Source organism: Hyperolius riggenbachi, chromosome 6 (genome assembly GCF_040937935.1).
Source record: "Hyperolius riggenbachi isolate aHypRig1 chromosome 6, aHypRig1.pri, whole genome shotgun sequence".
In the NCBI taxonomy this organism is placed as follows: domain Eukaryota; kingdom Metazoa; phylum Chordata; class Amphibia; order Anura; family Hyperoliidae; genus Hyperolius; species Hyperolius riggenbachi.
The window spans coordinates 217,820,805-217,835,087 of NC_090651.1; the positions used below are offsets into that span (position 1 = coordinate 217,820,805).

The 14,283-nt window shown below is 44.1% G+C and overlaps 1 protein-coding gene across 5 annotated transcripts in view; it reads left to right on the forward strand.

Moving 5' to 3' along the window:
* The window catches only part of IGSF9B (immunoglobulin superfamily member 9B), a 176,710-nt gene that overhangs the window by 112,520 nt on the left and 49,907 nt on the right, over nucleotides 1-14,283 (forward strand). For all 5 annotated transcript variants that reach the window (XM_068240421.1, XM_068240422.1, XM_068240424.1 and 2 more), the window contains 2 exons: nucleotides 10,743-10,918; nucleotides 11,025-11,251. In XM_068240421.1, coding sequence (XP_068096522.1) covers nucleotides 10,743-10,918; nucleotides 11,025-11,251 — 403 coding nt within the window. The remainder of the gene's footprint in view (nucleotides 1-10,742; nucleotides 10,919-11,024; nucleotides 11,252-14,283) is intronic.

Below are 14,283 nucleotides of genomic sequence, written 5' to 3' on the forward strand. Positions count from 1 at the left end.
AAAGTGTTATTATAAAATACAAAGATGTTCCGCACTGTAGAAAATGTCAGTGGACGTGGTTGGAAGCCAAAAGTGACACCAGTGCTGGCCAGGAGGATAGTGAGAGAGGTGAAAAAGAATCCAAGGATCACCACCAAGGCCATCCTGGTGAATCTGGGCTCTGCTAGTGGCAATGTCTCAAGGCAGACAATCCAATGGACACTGCACACTGCTGGGTTTCATGGATGCAGACCAAGGAGGACGCCACTTCTCCCGATAAGGCACACAAAAGTTTGCTTGGCCTTTGCAAATGCTCATCTGGACAAAGAAGAAGACGTCTGTGCTTCTGTGTTATGGTCAGATGAAGCAAAAATTGAATTGTTTGGTCACAATGATGTTTCCTTCATTTGGCTTAAAAAAAGGAGAAGCCTTCAACCCAAAGAACATCATCCCCACTGTCACGCATGGTGGTGGGAACCTAATGATTTGGGGGTGTTTTTCAGCCAATGGACCAGGGAACCTAATCACAGTAAACTGCACTAGTGGTGGTCAAGTAGATGCAAATAACTTTGAGTTAATGCAAATTTATGCACATTTCTATGCAAATAGATGCAGCTCGAAAATGAACCAATCAAATCCTGCTGAGGTAAAATTTGATTGGTTCATTTTCAAGCGGCTTACATTTGCATACAAATTTGCATGAATTTGCACCAACTAACTAAACAGCACCAGGAAGAAGGAGCAATACATGAGGATTCTCAATGACAACATCAGGCAGTCTTCAGAGAAACTTGGCATTGGGCACCAGTGGACATTTCATTATGACTATGACCCAAAACGCACAGCAAAAGTGGTAAAGAAATGGTTAACAGACAGCAACTTTAATGTTTTGGAGTGGCCCAGCCAGAGTCCTGACTTGAATCCAATTGAGAATTGGAGGGAGCTAAAAATCAGGGTGATGGCAAGAAGACCAACCTGAAAGATTTTGTATCTCATTGCTAAAGATGAATGGGCAAAAATACCTGTGGAGACATGCCAAAAGCTGGTCTTCAATTATAGGAAGTTTTTGGTTGCTGCAATAGCCAATGAAGGCTTTTTCTGTTGATTATTGATAAGGGTGTGAATCATTTTTTTCTTAGGAGTTTCTTAGGAGTTTCAAGCATGGTCAGATATAAGCATATGGTTTTATGTGTGAAGGGGTGGGGGTTATTAGGTGGTCCTTTGGCCGACTATAGCCATCACTGATAGGTGCTGAACTAGCACAATTATATGCTATTTAATAAAGATTTCTATTTTTATACTTATTATACTATTTGCAGTTAATATTTTCTTCTTTTACTGATAGTGTGCAGCAGTATACTGGTTGGTTGCTTGTGTGCTTTTTTGTCTATTGTAGTATTTACCAGGGCTTGCACCTTCTTTTTTGGTGCTGCAAATATAGATATTATCATGATTCCATTTTTTCTTATGAATAATTTTGGACTGGACACTTTTTGCTTAAATATAAATTAAAGCTGAGATTTTTTTTGTCTACAATAATGTCTCAATGTACATAGTGTTATCTTTTGGGATACACCTATTTCATTTCCTATCATTACAATTACTTGCTGGTTGAATAAAAGTAACTTTAAGTCAACATTTGCCAGAGGTATGAATAATTATGGGCAGCATGTATCTGGGACCTCCACTCTCTTCCAGTAACAGCAGCAGGAATACAGCTACAGTCATGGCCAAAATTGTTGGCACCCCAGAAAATTTTCCAGAAAATCAAGTATTTCTCACAGAAAAGTATTGCAGAAGACCCATGCATATTTCAAAGCGTTCTTGCTCTGGCTTCCTGTGTTAGGGCCCATTCAGACTGCAAAATGCGGACGGCCACGCATGCGGACCGCAACGCGTACGAACGCACGCCATCCGCGTTCGTATGCGTTGTGTGGCTGATCCCATCACTGAAAAGTGAATGGGACAGCCGCGCGTTTTTGTAAAATCTGCGTGCAGCATGCGTTCCCGGACCGCACAGGTCCGGAATGCATGCAGTGTGAACATCAGACATTGCACTCTATGCAATGTCTGATGTCCTGCGTGTCGGCCACCTGCACGCGTTTCCAAAACGCGGCTGGAAACGCGTGGTTCTGCTTAGTTTTTCCCCCAATATCTACAAGCTTAAAGTTTCCAGTGTCCTTTAGTGTTTATGATTTTATGAACCTTAGAAAGGGCATGTTAATTTTGTTCCCACGCAGATCTTAGCCCCCATTATTTCCATTAATATGGAACAGCAAAAACTGGCAAGTTGAATAGATCAGATCTGTATTGCCCAACAACCCTTAGCTGGCAGTTAGTTAAAGAGGTACTGTAAGGTGTAAAACCATTCACCACCTATGTATAGTTCATAGCCACTTCATAGGGGAAAAAACAGGCATTTCTTAAAATTACAATCAATTTACTTTGGTTTTTGTAACTTTAATGTTCAAGCTCTGCCCACCACAGGACTAGATCCGCGGCTGAATATTAATGAACCCTTCTCTGCATTGCCTTCTGGGTAGTGACGTTTGGCTACGTCACTTGAAGCTCCTTGTGTGTGTATTTTTTTATTTAACCATTAGAGTAACGACAGCTGAGCAGCTTCAGACTGCACAAGCTGTGAGTATCAGCTGATCAGAGACGCTGCTCCTCTCTGTGGTGGAAGAGGTTCTGCCCCCTCTGCAGAGGGAACAGCCAGTGAGGAAAGAGTAGCAGCAGTGCCAGCGCTTAATTTAAAATTGCAGACCACACAGGAGTTCTGTTCTCGCTGTCACACCATCTGCTGAGCTCTGGATGCTAGTTGCTGAGCTCCTTCAGGATGTGCTGACTGTGTGGGGAGGAGGATGGATGTCCAGGACGGAGAGTTCTGTGCTGAGTGGAGGGAGGCTGGAGCTAGCAGAAGCACATTCCCCTGGGGATAGGAGACACAGGACTCTGCACTTCTTTCTGCTTGGTGAAAAGAAGCAGGTCTGAGCAGTCTGCTGTACAGAGGGCCAGGGACTCCTCATTATTTGCTGCCTGTTGAGTGATTTTGTCAGGCTACAGCATAAACTGTTAGGGCCCTTTTCCACTAGCAATCGCTAGCATACACGCTGAATGCTAGCGATTGCGATTCAGCAAATTTAAAAAATTTCCCCGGCGTTTGCGATCGCGATTTTCAACATCGCGGCAATAATCGCTCAGCGGCGCGATCAAGCAAAAAACGAATTGCGGTAGTGAAAATGACCTACCGCGATTCCTATGTTAAAAAGCAAACCGTAGCGATTTGAAAATCACTAGCGGTTTGCGATTCAGCATCGCAATCGCTACTAGTGGAAAAGGGCCCATTTCCACTAGGTGCGGTGCGATGCGGCTACATAGCCGCATCGCACCGCAGGTGTGCTGAAACATGCACAGCAATGGAAGAGTTTCCACTGCGTGCATGTTGTGTGGAGCGGTGCGATCCGAGAATCTGCAGCATGCTGTAGATTCTTGCACGGCCGCAGCCGCGTCCCATCTCCTCCATTGACTTCCGCATCGGGAGATGCGGAGGTGATGCAGCCAGCGGCGGAAGTGATGCGATGCGGCTACGTAGCCGCATTCGCATCACTCCGTAGTGGAAACATGCCCTTACTGTTAGGGCAATGTACAAGCTAATCCATGGTACCTACTTGGTACAGATTCAGGTATGAGGTACAGTCCTCAGAATTTTTAAATTGATATAAGTGCCCGAAGATTCGTTTGGTCATGGAATTCGCCTAGGACTGTCTAGATTGAGGCTGGATTAGCATTGTATCACTGGAACTCCCAGAATGATAGTGGAGCAACAAGTATTTATTTATTTTTTTAGTTTTGAATTGGGTAAGAAAGATTTACAACCTCTGTTATCTTGGTGTTTTTGTGTCTGCTGGAGACCTTTTCCCCACCAAAACCTTTATTGCATACCTGTCTCTATCCATTTGTCTCCCAAATAAACAACATTAAAGTGAACCTATGCCCCATGCATCCACATACGCATTCATGTCGACGAGAATGTCCTGCGCAGTAAAAAAAAGCCTCATGCTGCATGTGCGCAGGGCGCTCTTGCCGACGGGAACACGTATGAAGAGTGCCCTCTATGACGCACTCGCACGTGTGCAGAATGGAGCCGCCTGTCTTCGGGAGGACTCGGCTCCCGAAGACTTCTGAAGTCCCCGCGGCGGGGGATGAGAACGGGGGAGCCAGCGCAGCACCGGGGGCAGCGGGAGAGGAGAGGGAAGGCTTATTAGGACCGAGCCTTCCCTCTCCTTAGGTGAGTATCTGACTTTTTTTTTATTTAAATATGGATTACCATTAGCTTTAAGAACACTATCTGCATGGAGTTTGTATGTTTTCTCCCAGTATTAGCGTGGGTTTCTCCCACACACTCTGGTTTCCTCCAGCATCCCTGTCTATAGCCAAGTTGCTTATATGGACAAATTGGTTTGTTAAAATAGAATACTTTTTACATCGGTCAACCATGTGCTTTTGGGATTAAAGGATATACAAGTTGAAAATGTATATATAAAAAGGAGTTTTTAGGCCGGGGCAACACTATAAGCGCTTTTGTGAGCGCTTGCATTTTATTAGTGCTTTCTGAGTACTTGTTAAAAAATCGCTACCATTCATTTTCATGACAATCGCAGTAAAAATCACTGCGATTGCGTACGTTTTTTGCGTAGGCAAGTGCGGCGATTTTTACATGATTTCTACTGCGATTTTCATGAAAGTTAATGTTAGCGATTAATTTTTTTTAACAAGCGCTAATCAAACGCAAGCACTCACAAAAGCACTTACAGTGTGGCCCCGGGCTTAAAGTATATCAGAGACCAGATCATACAAAAGATTTATACATATCTGGGGCTTCCTTCAGCCCCATCCGCACGGATCACTCCCACGCCGCCATCCTCAGCCTTTTCTAGCTCCAGTACCAAGTCCCGTAACTTCAGCCAGTCGCGGCTAGTCTGCGCGAGAAGTGCGCCCTCTATGTATCTCTCCGGCGGCTCGAGTGAGTTCTGAGAAATCTCTCAGGACTCCGTCGAGTCGGCCGTTGCCTCGCTGCTGTGTATGTAATGTATATGTACTGTAAGTGTGCATTTGTACATTACCCATCCTGTGTCGCAGTGCCTGGGTCTTCCACCGCTTTTCTTAATTAGCCGCATACACGCTGCTGGCAAGGCGTATAGTTGACGTCACGCGACGGCAGCGTGTATGTGGATAATAGAAGGTAGGCGGAAGATGGACGGACACCTTGACACAGGACAAGTAATGTATAATAAACGCACTTTACATACATACACATTGCGGGAAAAGCGCCAGGGGTTTCATCACACTCGTTGCAATATCTATCGCTGTTAGCAGCACGCACCCAATCTTGCAGCATGTCCGACCGATTAATGTGACCAATAACGGGCCAAAATTGGTCGCATTGTTGGTCGTTCATGCACTTGTGGCACCGAATTTCATCCGATTATAATAATCGAATAGATGATCGATCAGCCTCCAAGTCATCTGATGTATGGCCACCTTAAGGGTTGTTAACTTATCTGCATGTTTGTGGGAAGAAACTGAAGGGCTTGGAAAAACCCTCACGAGTATGCAGATACTGTCCTGCCCCAGCGATCAACCACAAGGTCATTTTAAGGTTTAAGTTTTAGTTGCAAGATTAAAGGAGTCATCAGGCAAACTAAATCATAGCTGGTTTACTTACCTAGGGCTTCCTCCAACCCCTTGCAGCTGACATGTCCTACGCTGACAGCTCTGTTCGCAGCCGCTGGCCCGGGGTCCCCGCACGGTGCGGAGGCCAATCTTGAGGTCGTCTTTACTGCACCTGCGTGAAGTGTTGCTGTCAATCAAACCCACGTTGTTCGCGATGTACTGTGCAGGCGCAGAACTGCTGTACCTGCACAGTACGTTGCAGACAACGTGGACTTGATTGACAGCGGCGCATGCGCAGTAGAGGAGGTTGGCCTTTGCACCAGGTGCGGACCCCGGGCTGGCGGCTGCAATGTGGGACATGTCAGCTGCAAAGGGCTGGAGGAAGCCCTAGGTAAGTAAATCAGCTATGATTTAATTTGCCTGATAACTCCTTTAGGCCTCTTTCCCACCAGGACGTTGCTTTTTTTAGGGGATTTTAAGGTCGCATAACGTACCCCTAACGCAACACCTGGAGGTGTTGGAGGTGGACGCCAGAGTGAGCCGCGTCGTGCGGCTCGTGATGCATCCGTGATGCGTACTTTTTGACGCATACGGCATCACGTGGTCCCGCCAGCAAATCGCTGCACAAAGCGGCCACTCCAGGAAGTAAACACTGAACGTCACACAGTGCAGTGAATATTAATTAGCCATGTGCCTGGCCACAACATTACTGAGCATGTGCAAGCAGTCTAACGTGGCTTAGCCGTGTATAACGTACTGCATGCAGTACTTTCACTTGACGTGCAGCGTTACACTGTAACACAACGTGGGCACTGTGAACAGCCCATTGATTTTTCATTGCTGTGAGATGGGCTGCGTTAACGGCTGCTCTAACGTGCGCCTGTAACGTCCCACTGTGAAAGCACACAAATTGGGTGGTAACCGTAATCAAAAATGTTATAGGGACCCTGGTAGTGAGAAGGATATGAAGGCTGCCAAATTTGTTTCCTATTAAAACATGTCAATTGCCTGAGTGTCTAGCTGATCCTTTAGGCTGTAGTGCATACATGTAAAAGGAGCACCACAGTAATTTATGCGCCAAGAAAGCTGCTAGTAGAATATCAGTAAAATTACCAATATTCTACTATTGAGCAATGGGTAATACAACAGTACAATATCCATATTTTTTACGGATATTTTACTATTGCTAAGGGCCCATTTCCACTTGTGCGGCGCGCGTCAGCGAGACGCGCGCCGGCACTGAGCGGGTAAGCGGGATCGCAGGCGAATCCCATCACCCGTGCCATGCATCAGCCGTGCCATGTATTTATGTTTGAAAAAAAAAATCTGTTTTCCCTTTTGATGTTGCATGTATAAAGCTGTCTGTACCATCAGCCTGCAAGCATACAGGATTTAAGCCGATGAAGGCTGCAAGGCCGAAAGCTTGCTTATTCTTAGGGCAGGTTTCCACTACTAAAGTGATGCGATGCGGCTATTACTCCCAACGCGGGCGGCGTCACTTCCGCAACTCCCAATGCGGAAGTGAATTGAAGAGATAGGACGCGGCTGCGGGCGGATGGGGCCGTGCGATAATCTGCAGCATGCTGCAGATTCTCGGATCGCACCGCTCCGCACAGCATGCACGCAGTAGAAACTCTTCCATTGCCGTGCATGTGTTTCAGGACACCTGCGGTGCGATGCGGCTATGTAGCCGCACCGTACCTAGTGGAAATGGGCCCTTATTCTTTTTAGTCGGACAATAAATGGTATCATTCTGATTTAAAATTTCTTGCTTCTTTCTCCTACTTTATTCAGCTACAACATTACTATTCACTACTCAGCATCTACAGCTCATCCCTGTCTGCTTCTCTTTACACATGTGCATATTACACTTCCTGGGCTTCTGCAAATTGTCAGTTAGTGAAAAAAAAAAAAAGGGTTGGAAGAGGGAGGGTGTAACAACCTTCACTGTTGGCGTGTTTTAAACTGCTAGAGTGAAGGTAAAAAAAACTTGCTATTCCTGCCAGGAGTAAACAGGGATTCTCCCACACTGACTATGGCATTTTTGCAGCACCTGACTGTCAGAGTTTAGGAGACTTGTTGGTCACTTCTTCTTATTTATACACCTACATCACTGTCATATACCGCTTTTTAAGAAATATGTTTTCCACCTTACAGTTCCTCTTTAATTAATTTTTACATCTGTTTAGCCCACTGCAATCTTTTAGGTCACTCATGCTAATTTTGGCTCATGTGGAATGGTAAAAAGTTCTATTTCAGATCACATCTCTGCTGTCTACACATCCATCACCCATATTTCCACTCTTCATCCCAGCTCTCTTGTCCCCCACCTATACTCTCACCACTCCTCTATCCTTTTACCCCACTGAGTTACCCCTTGCAACCCCCAACTACCTACCCCCATCTATCTTTCCACCTCTTATGCCACCATACATGCATGGTGTTTTTTATACCCTAACTGACCAATTATCCATAGGTAAATTAATCATAATGATTGATTGCATAGAAGGTTGCAGGTGAATTGCCTCTTGCGTATACAGCCTAATTAAAACATCATATCTTTCAATCATGTTACAAGGTTAGCATTAACGTTTTTCATTTGTAGCTGAATCCTCTGTCTTTTCTATGTCATATTTGAACCATGATCTGATCCTCAATAAAACAAAAAACATACAGCCATTTAATACATTTCCTCTTTAACTTTGCCAGGTTATTAAAGAAAACCTGTACTGAAAATTAAAAGTCAAAATAACCATACACAAGTCATACTTACCTGCTGCGTAGTCTTCTCAGCAATCTCTTTCTCCTCTCCCGTGTCCTGTTTGTCCACTGTGATCAATGGAATTCTACGTCCTCCATTTTGAAAATGGCCATTACTCCATAACAGCTTCCTGGTCAGCACACAGTTAAACTGTAATATCACCCACTTGATCCATAGGGAAACATGGACATATCAGTTCTCCTCTCAGCTGTAACTGACAGCAACTGATATATAACTGATAGCAACTGATATATTTCAGTTCTGACAAAATGTTGTCAGAACTGGAAGGGATCATTGTCAGAAGAAAATGGTGAGCTTCTGAGGGGAACTGATGGCAAGGTAGTAATGTAATGTTAATTTGAAGTTACCTCACGTGTTAATTTTAAATAATTTTACTCAGTACAGGTTCCCTTTAAGCCACCTATCCTCAAGACCCTGTACTGATTCCTTAAAGAGAACCTGTACTGAGTAAAATATTTAAAATAAACACACGAGGTTACTTCAAATGAACATTCCATAGTTACCTTTGCCATCAGTTCCTTTCAGAAGCTCACCATTTTCTTCTGACAATAATCCCTTCCAGTTCTGACAATATTTTGTCAGATCTGAAATATGTCAGTTGCTGTCAGTAAAATATCAGTTGCTGTCAGTTATAGCTGAGAGGAAAACTGATGTACGAGATAATGTCCATGTTTCCCTATGGCTCAAGTGGGCGATGTTACAGTTTAACTGTGTGCTGAACAGAAAGCTGTTAATGCCCATTTTCAAAATGGAGGATGGAAAATTCCCTTGATCACAGTGAACAAACAGGACACGGGATAGGAGAAAGACACTGAGGAGTAGACTACATGGAAGGTAAGTATGAATTGTGTATGCTTATTTTGACTTTTAATTTTCAGTTCAGGTTTTCTTTAAGGTCTTGCTTTGTAGGTAGGCACCCTACTGAGTGCCAAATTTATTTCAGGTATTTAGATCACACTCAAGAGTGTATTTACAGACTTCCCAAGGCCTAACTTCTCTTCCCTATCACAGCAACTAGGGTCTTGCTCAAATTCCTTTGGGACTTCTCAGACTTATTGATGCCCTCTTGCTCTTAAACCGAATCTGTCCTTTTCTGGCTGTGTTTTGGGGTGGTTGTCCCAGGCTTAGATCTAGACTATGCAATCTTTTGTTTTGTTTTTATTTCATGTGATGTCCTTTGCTCAATTGGTCCCAGTCTTCACCACCTAAGCCTGGTAATACTGGTGTTCTCCAAACAATATAAAAGAACTATAAAAATGGGAGGATGCAATTAACACAATGTACAGCTCGGGGCCTAGTGCTGTACAGATGGGCTAGCAACGCTTTCTGTTGCTATAGAAGGGAGAGGGGATGACAGTGCAGCAAATGACACAGCAGATGGGGTGAGTAGGAGAATCCTGCCATAATCCTGCCATTGGCCTGCACTTGGCCAAGACAAATTTTGTAGCTGTATTGTTCACTGACTCATCAAGGATTGATCTGGGGCCACTGTATACATGCTGTATTCTCAGCAAAGACGGCTTGGTTGACCACCTCACCTGAGAAGCATGTTTACAAGTGTAAACAGATTCAGAGAGAGAAGAAATGTAGGGCTTTTTGTTTGGACACATGTTCCTTATCATCACAAATCCAAACACAGGATATTTCCTCAATCATTTAGCAGTCTCTTCCACTTACAGAGTCAAAATGATTTTTACATCCTGACCCATGGTATCAGTGGAAAAGATGGCATGGATTAATAGGAGGAGATCGCCAGTATTAGGCATAGTTTGCTTGATGGAGGAGGAAAAAAAAGTAATTTTTACCACCGATCCCAGGTCCCCGTGGCCAACTCCAGCAGGAGAAGACCTACCTCAAACATCTAATTTCTTGCCACACAAACATCCTCTTTCCTGAAAAAACAGACAATACACATCCGCACACATAAGAGAACAGAGACAACCTCAACCAATGTGTTTCGCACTTAACAATCTCATTGGGAAGGCAGAGAAGACCTAACCCAGTAAAGCGAGAGGTGAGAAAACTAGAACAGTGTGTACAGCACAATACCTTCTCATTATGAAGAGAGAGAAAGCACCACCCTAACAGTGAGTGCAGCTCTGTACAGTTTCATTGTGAAGCTTGGGGAGACACCACCCCTATAGTGTATATGGCACTGTGCAGTACTGTGGTGAAGAGAGAAGAGACAGTCATAAAGTATATGCAATACATTTTCCAGATTCCTGCAGTGTTCTTGTGTAACTATTACAGAATATTTGTAATTACGATTTCTCTTATTATTTATGCGATCTCTACCTTTCCACAGGATGAAGCGTGCCCAGTTTGGGCCTCATGATTGGCTCTCTATGCCCGTAGCCAGTGGAGCCTACTTCCTCCTCATAGACTCTCTGGACTCTGAGACAGAATATCAGTTCAGTGTTCTTGCACAGAATAAACTAGGGACCAGCTCATTCAGTGAGGTGGTCACAGTGCGAACTTTAGGTGAGAGGGACACACATTTCTGAAGTTCATGTGTGAGTAAGTTGTGTGGATGAATGGTGATAGTATACAGACTTTAATTTTGCTGCCTGCATCTTCTTGTCCACAGCCTTCCCACTCACAACCCCAGAGCCACTCTTGGTCCTGACCTCACCTCGCTGCCTAGTAGCGAATCGGACTCAGCAGGGAGTGCTGCTATCCTGGCTTCCTCCAATCAATCACAGCTTTCCACTGGATCGATATATTATGGAATTTCGCTTAGCGGAGAGATGGGAGATTCTAGATGACTCAATAGCTGGAACGGAGACCGAGATCTTAGCAAAAGAACTTTCGCAGGTAAAGTATTAAGTTTGTTTCTGAAAAAGTTTCTTCTAAAGTGATATGATAAATGGTTGCACTACCTGGTAGATTTGGCCAAAGGAGAATAAGTGGGTATCCTTCAATGTGTTCCCTTGGTATACACAAATGCTTCACAAGAATTATTCCAGCTTAAAGAGACTCTGTAACAAAATTTTCAGCCTTATTTCTTCTATCTTTACCTGTTCTAATGTGCTCTGGATTACTGCAGCCTTTTCTAATTGCACTGTCCCTCTAATATATCTAATCTTCTTTTCTTTGTCAAGCCTTGGCCAGAGAGGAATGCACTGCCTCTGCTGTGATAGGGAGCAGTTATGCACACCCCCTTCACGCCCCCCTGCAGGCAGTGTGTGTGTGTGCTGTGTGTATGAGTCACATGCAAGGTCTCTGCTAACAGCCAGCCTGTCTGTGACCTTGAGAACAGCTGTGAGTGCAGAAAGATCAGTTCAAAGCCCAGACAAGAAGCTAAGGCAACAAGTGGGAGAAACATTCCAGCAGTCAAGTCACGTTTGAGAGGAGCCTCTGCAAATGGGCACCTGATCTTATAATGTATTTTCTGTTTGGCGGCCATCTTCATTGTTTACAAAAACAATGAATAAAACAGTGATTTTATCACCAAGAAAGCAGCAGGAGCAGTGAAAATGTCAGAGGGGGCTAGGAGAAGACAACAAACAGGCTGGTACTTTTATTTATGTAAGATTTTCACAGTACAGATTCTCTTTAACATACTGCATAGGAATGGCCTAACCCCAAAATGGCTCCATGCCATGGCCTGCAGAGATTATCCTATTTGTGCAAGATGTAGTAGAGACCATGCCGACCTCTTGCACATATTGTGGCACTGCCCTAAGCTATGCAGGTACTGGAATGCTGTCCTAGGTACAGTGGACAAAGTTGCAGGTATATCTGTATTCCTGGACTAGTTACTGGTTCAGATATGGCAGAACCCACACAGATTATGGTCCACCATGCACTATTTCAGGCACGAAAGCTCATATTAATGTTTTGGAAAACTTATGCATCCCCTACTGAAGATGAATGACTGTCACAGATGAATACATTCGAAAAATTTCCTGAACAGCAGTTTAACTGCCAAAATAGTAAGCTACCAGCCAGCGTCCCTACTCGCTTGCACACAATTTTGTGCAACTGCTGTTCAGGAAATGCTGTTGAAAACAAAGAAAACTCTAAGAATCCCCCATGAGGAGATGGACTGGCTCAAAACCTGTCAGTTCTGTCAGATTTTAACTGCCTACTTTTTTCGTGATAGTGGCTCTCATATATAAATCAATAATAATCAGTTATGAAGCAAGATAGAGTTCTCCACAGTATCATTCTGCTGAACAAATGCTTTCCTCTGCCTTTTCAGACAATGTATATGGATAAACTTACACAAAAGTAAGCTTCTGAAAAATGTTAAGAAACTAATTGTTAAATTTTAAGATCCAAAACTCCTTTGGTCACCTCACGGACATCTGATATTTTGTGCCACAAATCTGGGTTTAGCTCATTGTGGCCCTTATTCAATGAAGTTTTCTCCCAGGAGATACATTTTCAATGTATCTACATAATGATTTTTCAGTGCCTGGCTAGTTGTTTTGTTGGGAAGGCATGAAAAGATCTCATGTAAGAGCTCCCTGCATGATTCCCCTTCAAAATATAAATACTAGCCAGAAAGATAAAGACATTGCAGGACAGAGGCTGTACAGACTAGCTGCGTGTTCTGTTCCTATGTGGGGGAGATAAGAGCTGACGGAGTGGCACCAGAGTGACTTTGTGCTGCAGGTGCGGTGATTGGGAAGGATAATACAGCGCTCGGATAAATTAATCTACTAGACTCCTCACTGGCCAAGGTGACAGGTTGCAGCAGAGGCAGCTGTATACATGCTAGATTTTCAGCCACCTCGGCTGAATTTTATCTAGCATGTGTATGTGAACATGCTAAATTATCCTTACCCAGGATGATCCCTTGGGACCATATTGACGGAGAATCTAGCATTAGTACAGCTGGATGACAATTAGTGATCTGCTGTGGCAAATCACCAATCAGTAAGTGGCAAACAGGTGACTCCTGATGTAGCTTTCAAGCAAAACTAGTTGGACGGCGTACTCCATCCTGCCTGGCCCGGTGGACATTACTCTCCTACACATTAGGTAAGCACTTCTACTGACCTTCTACTGGCCATCTTCTAATTGCAATATTCAACCTTACAGCAACACTTTTTCCATATAAATCCATTGGCTATCTTGCTGCATGTGTTTTATATCTTTAACTGTGGCAGCTTAAAGAGGAAAGTGCTTCCTTTTTACAATAATTATGTATAAATGATTTAGTCCGTGTTTGCCCATTGTAAAATATTTGAAATCCCTGATTTATATTCTGACATTTATCACATGGTGACATTTTCACTGCTGGCAATTGATGTAGCTGCTGCTTGCTGTTTTGGCAGTTGGAAACAGCTGTAAAGAGCTATTTCCCACAATGCAACAGGGTTCACAGACAGGAAACTGCCAAGAGTACGTACTCAGAACTTCTTTGTGGGAGGGGTTTCACCACAATATCAGCCGTACAGCGCCCCCTGATGATCCGTTTGTGAAAAGGAATAGATTTCTCATGTAAAAGGGGGGTATCAGCTACCGATTGGGGTAAAGTTCAATTCTTGGTCGGAGTTTCTCTTTAACCACTTGAGGACTGCAGGGCTAAACCCCCCTAGTGACCAGGCAATTTTTAGCTAAATTGGCCACTGCAGCTTTAAGGCCAAGCTGCAGGGCCGCACAACTCAGCACACAAGTGATCCCCCCCCCCTTTTCTCCCCACCAACAGAGCTCTCTGTTGGTGGGGTCTGATCGCTCCCCCCATGTTTATTTTTTTTTTTATCAATATTTGTGTTGCTGCTTTTTTTAAAAAAACAAACTGTTGCTTTAAACCCCTTCCCTCCCTCCCACCCCACAGCCGGCCAATTACGGCGATCGGCTCTCATAGGCTTCTGCCTATGAGAGCCAATCGCTCT